The sequence below is a fragment of the Amia ocellicauda genome, chromosome 15 (genome assembly GCF_036373705.1).
Source record: "Amia ocellicauda isolate fAmiCal2 chromosome 15, fAmiCal2.hap1, whole genome shotgun sequence".
Taxonomy (NCBI): domain Eukaryota; kingdom Metazoa; phylum Chordata; class Actinopteri; order Amiiformes; family Amiidae; genus Amia; species Amia ocellicauda.
This window is the reverse complement of record NC_089864.1, coordinates 14,444,715-14,454,668: the sequence shown is the minus strand read 5'-3', so window position 1 is coordinate 14,454,668 and position 9,954 is coordinate 14,444,715. Positions and strand designations below refer to the sequence as shown.

Here is a 9,954-nt window from a genome sequence, read left to right as displayed (position 1 = left end):
CAGAACAAATAAAAAATGCACATGTCTCTATTCTTCTTTAAAATGCGAATACACCCAAGTTTGTGAAGTCGTTATTGATTGCAGGAGGTCTCCCTAGTTGAGGGGCAGAATGGGAACCCTGACACAGCGCCTGCTTTCCTTTCTCCTCTCCCTCACTCCACAACGAGGCTGCGAGAGAGACAGCATTGAATTACACCGGCGAGGAGGAGGAGGAGAGAGAGAGAGAGAGAAACCAGAGACAGGGGATATGTACGGAGCGGACCTGGACTGAGATTGAAATGCACCACAGATTTATCTTCCAAACCTTCTGAATGAACACTTTGCGGGGCAAATGCCGGGCTGGAAGAAGAACATCCCCGCCTGTCTGCAGGCTGAGCAGGAGGGAGGTAAGGAGACGGCATGGGCTTCTTCATTTCCAAAACCTGAAGTGTGTGTGTGTGTGTGTGTGTGTGTGTGTGTGTGTGTTGCACTGGCTGGGCTGGGCTGGCTGTAGAAAGGTACAGCACCTCCGGGTACTGTGCTCTCACTGAGGGAAAGTTGCCCTGTGCAAACGCTGGGGTTTTTACGCATAGACGCGATCGCAATCATTTCTAGTTTTAAAACCAGCAAGGTCTTCTACTGTGCTTTGCTAACTTTTGTTCGAGGCGTGCATGTGTGTCCAGCAACACTGGTTCATACTGTACGGGGCCTGCTTTCACCAGTGTTTCCGTGGGGTCACCAATTGAATTGTGTTTTGTGCTGCCGAGCTGCCCCGGTCTTTGCTATTTTATTACTTTGGCGACGCTTTTCGCTGGCGTTTTTCTAATGATGCTGCGAATAGAGAAAGTTGCAACTGTTACAGCGAAACTTAATTAGGCTGGTTACAACGTAACAGCTGTCTGACTGGAAATGTGATTTGTTTGCCGGTACCTGGATTCCCCCCCGACATTCATGTGGTTAGATGTCTGCTGTTTGGGTTAAGTGGATTTGTGTAAGCATATAGGCTGTATAAAACAATCTCTGGTTGAACAATATAGCACATTTTGGGGTTTTGTTTGGCACAGACCTGGCTTTCTCAAGAAGTAGGCTGTATGTGGGATGAGTAGCGCTTCATGGGGAAGGATGCATGTATATAGCTGAGGGGCATGGATTATGTCGGGAAAGCTCTTCAGTATGCGTGATAATATGGGAAACGCTATCTTCTTATATGCAGGTTGATGTTTCACTCCTCGTCGTTTTTTGTTTGTTTGTTTTGTGTCGTTTTGTCTTAAGAGCCGCCACATTTCAGTGGCTTGGCACTTTATCCAAGAGGTGTAACGGGCTTCTTCAGTTAAGTCTTTGAAAATCGCCAATAACCCTGCAACTGTGATAAACCATTATAAGCAGCTTTGCTTAATCAAACCATGCTATTAAGAACGAGGACTAGAAAAAGGATCGTCTTCAGTTGTGTGTGTTGCTGCATATGTAGGCTTAAGTCATCTTAAATCATGCTATGCAGTCGCCTTTGTGGTTTTTTCACATGCTGGTAGTTGATTGTTAATATCTGTCAGCAATTCATATTTAAATGTGTATTATGCATTATTGTTTGACAGGGTAACAGTTACAAAGTGCACCTGTACTTTGTGCACCATTTCATAATGTCATCAACAAAAACATTCATTTGACTTTGTTTTGATTGTGGAGTGATTTTTAAATATTGTTAAAACCGAATATCTTCATACTTACTACGCACCTGGAGAGGAAGGGTGTTTTCCCCAAATTATCCCAATGAATCATTCTTTAACCCCAGTGCACAGATGCAGCTCCTTTGGTGTGGTAGCAGAATATCCGGAAAGACCTATTGCTTTAAATGGATGTGGTTCAATTTAAGTAAATTCTCAGATTTTAAAGTTAATGGCAGAGAAGTGTGATCCATGTGTCTTCTGCATAGCTGTTGAGCCGTTTCTTCCACAGCTGAAGTACCTTTAATGTTCTCAAGAATGAAGGGCAATGTTCCTCACAGTTTAACTTTGATTGTATTTTGTATGGTTGGTTCCTCATTGCTTAAGAAACCCTGTGTGGCTTCAGTGAAAACCGTTCAAGTAAAATCTCCCCGTTCTCTATGAAACGTGGATGATCCCATACTGTTGTGTCCCACTTTCAGCAGCTGAGATTGCGGATACAGCCTTGATGCATTCAGAACCTCCGAAATAGTTACATATATTTTTGACAAGCTTTATGTAGTATGTTTCCATTTCAGTACATCTCCTGGAAGTGCAGTCTCGTGTTCAGTTCTCCACATGCCAGGAAGGGTTGGTTCTGTTCTCGGTGGGCCTCCAGGACACGCATGAAAGATAGTCTGTTTTGGCCGCCCTTGAACCAGATCATCAGTCCGTTACCAGTCATCAGCAGACATCACAGAGCCGTAGAAATCTCACGCTATCTTTACTAATGAATGTCTCATAGGCCAGCTTATATGGTCCATCAGTTACTGTGAACGTCTTGTTCATGGTATAACAACCTGCAGTGTGAGGGTTCCCTGGCTGCACCTTTAACACATTTTCTTCATAATTCAGTGATTATCATGCAGACTGTCCAATTTGATTCAAGCTATGTCTCGCATCATCGTTACATCACCACTTACCATCAGAAATGGAATGAAGAAGTGAATTTACCTGTGTACACTGACAGTCATTTTTAAATTTGTGTTGATTTAAATTTGAAAAACTTAATGTACACCTGAATTTGGTTAATTATGCACACATAAAAACATTAAAGAAATCTGAGAGAACTCTTTGATGGTGGAATAAGTAAGAAGTTTGTGATCTCTTTATTTAATATACTGACGTGTCTTTTTTGTCTGTCCCACCTTACAAGTTAGACCTCTATCTTCAAAGCTGATTTTCATGTGCAGGATGGAGTAAAAATGTGGTTGTATTTGATTTGTAAAAGGAATCTTAAAAAAAAAAAAAAAAAAAAAAAACTCACTCTGCTGTCACTGTCCAGAGAGAAAAATGGAGGATTGTCCTGTAGGAACCAACATCTTGATCCTAAATACATTTGGCAGGTTAGATGGGGTGCGATGGAATATGGTTGTTGAGCTTTCATTAATTTCTATGCACGTAAATATACTTACAGAACGTATATGTTAGTTTGTCCTTAAACCTAGGAAGCCAACGATTTCTTTGTCTATCCTTAACCTAAAAGAATCCTTCATTGTTTGTTTAGGTGTATTCATGTTGAACATTTATTATCAGCATAACACCATATAACACCTAGGATTGCTGAGTATCAGTCCCAAATGAATGGCGATAACCTTGCTTAAGGAGGAGAAATCTTTTTTATATTCAGCTCAGGTTTGCATCAAAGTAATATAAAAAACAATCCTTCAACTATGGAGCAAAAGCAATTGAATGAACATTTTGCAATATTCTTTTATTTTGTGTTCAGCTTAAGTCTCCTGTCTTTCTATGACGTGTTTATCAAATCAAGTGGAAGAGCTAACATTCAGATGGAGAGAAACCCTGATTTGCTTTAAAGGCTAAATAACACAATATAATGGTCTATCTTGTCTTAACTAAGAGATTTGAAAAGTAAGTGTTTATTAGCCATTGAGAATAGGAAGCTCTGGGGTTCTCAATGTAATGCGATACCAATAGGGATTTTTTTATGCAACTGATGGCAAAAATGAAAGATTTTAACTAAACTAATATTACACTTTGTATTCAGGTTGCTTCACAAATTAGTCGGTAGAAAGACCCCGAATTGAGTACTTTATTTGTTTTTGTTTTTGTCTCAGATCACTTTGCTAGTTCACTGTTTACTTTAATCTGTACTAAATTACTTCTCCTGAAATGGTCCGGTACAGATCATCTTAATAAAGCCTGTGTCCTCTTAAAATTCTAGGCACAATTTGCCAGGTTTCCGGCCCAAGTTGGTGAACCAAATCCAGTTAAAGCAGTTAATACGCTTCGGGGGTGACATTTGAGCAAATACTTTAAGATAAGAGAAGTGTTTCTGAAATTGGTTCCATTTAATATCCTTTTCAATCAGCTTAAATAAAGGCATTATATCAACTTGTAATGTTAACTTTACAACTGACCACAGCTGGCTGTAGACGCCTGGTTTAGGAAATTCACCTTCATCACAACTTCAAATCCTTTGCTCGTCACAGAGTAGCTTTCTCCCACAAGTCTAATTACCGGTTGTTTTAGTGGATGCACTAAAGCATATTTTTAAAAATTTGTTGACCTGCCCTTTACTACAAATCCATTTGTGCAGGCCTGTTTTGTTTTAATATTACACAGACGTAGCTTTTAATCATTGGCTAATTGTCACGGCAGACAAGACGTGGCACCCTGCACACACAAACCTTTCACCATTCTCCGCTTGCCTTGAAACTGTCATTGTTATTCACAAACTGTTATTCACAAACTACATTTAAGTGACCTTATCTGGCAGCCTCTGATAGAAATAAATACTTTCAAGCTACAGAATCTATTTCTATTTCTCTTGACATAACACCTCCCTTTCATATGTTATTTTTTTTAATAGTGCTTTTTCACTCCTATAGTGTACTGGCTTTTAAGGGTCTTCTTTCTCATCCATTGATTTGAACACATCAATGGTCGTATTGTACATGTTCTTGATTAATTCTATTAAACCGGCACTTGTGTCAGCCTTGAGGACCGACGCATCATTCCTACTCTTAATTGAGAGAAACCCTTGTGGCTAAATATGCTACATGTGTTTATCTGTAGAACTGTATCTGGTCATTACTTATGGATTCAAGAGATTAATTATTTAACTGTACAAGCACTGGGAAGAAAATCAATGTTATTTTCTCAACTATTGCTTTAAAGAAATACAATAGTTTTTTTTTTTAATGTCTTGCTGGTGTTTTACCAGCGTGTGTTTTTAACAGGAAAGGTGCCCAGCAATGGACTGTAGAAAATGCTGACTAATGTCTTTTGGATGATTAATAGTAGCCTATGCACACAAATATCTTTAACGTAGGGGGTCTGGATGCTTTAAGGGAAGAAAAAAATGGAAATTGTGTTTTCTGTGTTAAAACATCGTTTCCATTTATCTTCCCGTTTCCCCATTTCAAACTGATTTCCTTGGGCCATAAGTATTTCATTGCAATGCCGTTTAACAGGGCCTATTAACTGGAGCTGAAGCTGTGAAGAGTGAGATGGTACAGTAAAAGCAATCAGCTGCTATGAAATTCACTGAGCTGGCTTAGTGTTGGAAAAGCTGGGAAGCAGTTGATATTGGAGCTGATGTTAAAATGTCTTTTCCCCCATTATCACATACCCTCCACTCCAGGGCTAGCTTAATGTGAAGAATGCTGCTCTGGATTTTAAGAACTGCTCTTTATAGCTTTCTATGTTTTGTAAAAAGTGTATCAAAATGTGTATTAGTTTTTTTTTTTTTTTTTTTTTTTTTATGAATCTGTTTCTCCAGGTATGTGTATTTGCTGAACTTGTGCCTATGAAAGTGCTGTATATTTTGTTTACTTGTTTTTGGTGTGATATAAAATTATATCGTCAAATGTATTGCTTCCCACAATCATATCTTTTCAAATTTACTGCTGTGTTTTGAAGCATATGCATGACGTATACAGTATAGAAGCTGGAAAACAAAGAGAAACACATTGCCTGGCTGAAGGTGGAGTCATTGTATTCCCTTCTGGATATTTTTGTTCCCTGTGTAATTGGCAAAACAAGACAATTAAGTATGCTAAGCACTAAACTAAGGTTTAGTGGAATAAAGTAATCAATATGAAGGCAATAGCATACTGTACAGCTCCATGGTTTTGGGTACCTCTACAACACCATCTTAAAACTTTGAGTTTCATTTTCAGTTGAAAGACAAACAACAACAACAACAAATCATATTGAGGGAATAAAAATGGCCTTTTCCTTTTCTGTTTTCCTCAAGCTGTAGTAAAGCTTCAATGTCACCTACAGCTGCAGCAAGCATGAACATGTCTAATTTCTCTGAGAGAGTAGGAAGTGGGTAACAGGATCTTTTCACAGTTAGATAAAAGTCGGATGTTACAAACAAATCCGTTCATTATACTTGGAAGAAATACTAGATTGAAAACCACCTCTTTGAAAGGAAATCATGCTTTTCACCCTGCAATCCTTGAACTGGTTATGCCCTGTTTTAAGTGGTGCTTGTTGGTTTAAATGGAGATTCATGGAAAATATATATTTTTTTAAGGTTGTGCACCATCTTTTACAAAACCGTATATTTAGTTTTGCTTTATTCACAAATGCATTCATTCTCAATGTGTTAGTGTATAACTTTATATTCTCGTCTCATAAGGCTTGATCTCATAAGGCTCCTCTCTTGATCCCTCTATAGCTATTAATTTTTAACTAAATTTGTATAATAGATCTGTTAAGCTACTGTGGAGATTTGGTTAACTTCGTTTTTTAAATGTACGGATGCATTGATCATCTAAGGGTGGTATATTTTAAATTACCCCAAATAGTTTTAATGGGTCAACAGGCTAATAGATTTGTCTAGTCAATTAAATGCTTTCGTATTTAGTGCTACTCTTCCTGGACATAGACCTCCAGAACATAAAAACATTATTTCAAGGAGGTTATTATCGTATGGCCTCAGAATACACATTTTGAGTGGTTTTGGCAGCATCCCCTTTTCTTGACATTTTAAAAGTTGTTAAAATCTAAAATATTGTTAACAGCATCTAACATTACATTGGGACAAGCCAAATAATATATTCTCTCAGCCTGGTGACCGTATTCCTTTATCGGTTATATCTGTCAGTTTGACCTATCAGACTTCACTTTAGTTTGAGGGGTTCACTTATTTAGGTGCATTAGCTTTTAAAGTGTCACTAATAATTGTACCCTATATGCACTTTCTTTCACCTGTTCATTCTTCACCGAGTAGGTTGGGCATCTATTATAGTATTTATTACCTTCTACTGAATATGACTAACTTGCACGATTTGTTGAATTAGGAAATGGAATAGCTGCACATTGTGATAAAATGATGCATTACAAATGTAAAGATAGCCACGGACATTTTCAGGTACAAGGTGAAAATACCCGTATTGAGTACATTTTTATATAAAGCTTATTGGACTACAGAGAAGATGGTTCTGTCAATATTTCAAATGTCAGTCGAGACTTGTGCAGTATGATGAAAATGATTTAAAGATTCCTTTTGAAATAGCCCATCACTGAAACCTGTTTTATCACAATGTCTTTTGACGAGAGTGGAGTATAGTAAAGAATTGTTTAATATACTGTACCTGTTCATGTTGCCATGTGATATAACCATACCATTACACATCTTCTCTAGAGTTGTGATTAGTCAATTAATCACGTTAATGTTTTTATTACCATCAGTTGAGTCTCAAGGGATGTGTACTAAAGGATCTCCAGAATATTTATACAAGGTTCTTTAATTTACCCATAGGTTGAAAGAAAATACTTAAAGGCCTCATTAGAAACAGTGTTTTTATTTAATCAACCCACTTCACAAGAAACAAATATAACATAAACACAGCATGTTAGGTGCTTTTGTTTACACCCAAGAGGCCAGAAAATTGTGGTTTAAATGCAGCCACATTAACCTGTTTTCTATTAGGCTATTAGGATGTGAACTTCTGGATAACACAACATGAAAAACAGACATCTGGATTGTGTAAATTACCATTTAATATTGATATTATAAATCTATTATAATTCTACACATGTATGTCAAATACATTTAGACAAAAATGTGAACTAATTCCCGTGGTTGGCACTTTGAGTATTTTCTACCCAGGAAAAGTGTTTGCTCAAGACTCTCACTTTGTGTAGTTTTGTTTTTGTCTGTGTAATCCTCTTTTGGTCCCACACAGCCATGGTGTGGGAGTGACGTGGTGATAAACAACACTCACTTCTGCCTGTATCTCTCGCAGATCCCTCCGACATCAGCAGTAATCTACTTGAGTCTTCTAAGAAAAGTTAATGAGATTTTTTAAAGATGTTAAAGATACATGTTAATTCTTCAAAAATGCACAAGAGTTAGCATCTTTGTTCAGGATGTGTTTTTGGGAGCAATAAGAATTTCTGGCTGGATGTTTTTCCCTTTGTCTTTTTTCCTTCTTTGACTTTGTTAATTTCATTAAAAACCCACTCGAAGCAGAATTTATCTTTGTCCCCTTGATGATAAATCTGCGCTTTAAAACACTGTTGCACAATGCCTGCCTGAGAACAGGAGATTCGGTTAAAGTCACTTGAGGATGAAAAGCAATGATAAATACCAGGTCAAAATTGTGCACCGGAGAGCGGTATGGAGCTGTTTGGGTGTTCAACTTGTGGGCCAAATAGAAATGCTGTGCTGCATGAATTCCTTACAGAGGAGGACAACTCTAATGCCACTGATAAGGAGTGTTCGTTTTCAGACTCCAGTGACGTGCAAGCTTGCTTCAAAAGCAGCTACAGCATCTAAGTTTAAAAAAGCAACCTTGAATCGCCTTGTGAATTTTCTTTTCACTGTTTTGTCCGGGTCATGGGTTACATATTAATGATGCAATCTTGGTTTTGATTATTTGTTTTTGGCAGCCATGTTTTGTTTTTAACAACAACAATCCAATTATGATAGTGCTAGCCAGTAGTTTGTTTTCTGTAGCTCCCTAATGAAGATTAATAGAGGCATGAAAGTGTCTCTCATGATGGCACAAGTGAGTGTAATGAGGAGACGCAGCTTGTGACTTTCTGGTTTGGGAGCTCTTTTGGGGGATTTTATTTTGTATTAATACTGCATCATGTGGTGGGTTTTAAAACTAAAATGGGGTTTGGAGAAAAGTGGGGTCTTCCACTTGTAGTCTTTTATGGAGAAAACCACCTTGTGAGATGCGTCCAAATATTTGATAAGCAAATAGTGTAACTGGTACTTAACTAGTACTTTAAAAACTGAAACCAAGAACCTGACCTGGAACTTTGAAAAAGACAGTTGAGTTTTGGGACTTTGCATTTTATTTAGATTATCTGTTGAAACATAATTCAATTATGTCATTATAACACTATACATGTAGTTGTCTAAACAAATCAGTGGTTGTAGTCATTCACTACATCAGTTAAAATTAAATTAGCTCTCAGTCAGGGTTTTGCAAAAGGCTGACTGAAGTGACTGCAGTGCCTGAGATGACATTTTATGTTTCACAGATCTTGGCTACGCATATAAATACACACAAAGTGACTATAGGAAGTAGGCTATTTCCCCCTTTGGACTTCCACATTTTGTTGTGTTACAACCTGAATTCTTGAGGGGGAATTTCCCCCCTCTTTGATTTACACAACCTACCCCACACTTTCAATGTTGGAAGAAATGGGGGTGGTGGGGGTGAAAAAAATGATCAATTTAAAATTTAAATTTAAACTGAAAAGTGTTAATTACAAGAGTATTCACCCCTTTTGCTGTGACACTCCCGAATAAGCTCAGGTGCAATTGCATTCAGTATTCACACAATAAGTTGAATGAAGTCTCTGTATACAATAGTGATTCACATGATTTCAGATTAAATACACCTCTCTCTCCCACAGTTGGGTAGTGAAGACCAGGGAGCTCTCATAACAAATCCAGGATAAAGTTGTGTAAAGGCACAGATCAGGGGAGGGGTATAACAACATTTCAGAGGCATTGAATATCCCTTGGAGAACAGTCAAAGCTGATCATTAGGAAGGGGAAGGTATACAGCCACCACCCAGAATCTGCTTAGAGCCGGCCATCCTCCCAAACTGAGCAGCCGGGTAAGAAGGGCATTGGTCAGAGGAGCCCCCAGAGGCCAGTGACAACTGTGAAAGACCTACAGTGCTCCATGGCTGAGATATGAGAAACTGTCCATGTGTCAGCCATAGCTCAGGTATGCCACAGATCTGGCCTGTATGGAAGAGTGACAAGAAGGAAGCAATTTCTGAAAAAAGCCCATGTCAAATCCAGCTTGCTGTTTGCAAAAGATTCTGTGAT

General features: G+C 38.2%; 1 protein-coding gene across 4 annotated transcripts in view; it reads left to right on the top strand.

Moving 5' to 3' along the window:
- The first annotated feature begins 207 nt into the window (after positions 1-207).
- The window catches only part of grip1 (glutamate receptor interacting protein 1), a 205,924-nt gene continuing 196,177 nt past the window's right edge, over positions 208-9,954 (top strand). For all 4 annotated transcript variants that reach the window (XM_066724613.1, XM_066724612.1, XM_066724611.1 and 1 more), the window contains exon 1: positions 208-386. In XM_066724613.1, the coding sequence (XP_066580710.1) occupies positions 332-386 (55 nt within the window). In that variant the 5' untranslated portion in view covers positions 208-331. The remainder of the gene's footprint in view (positions 387-9,954) is intronic.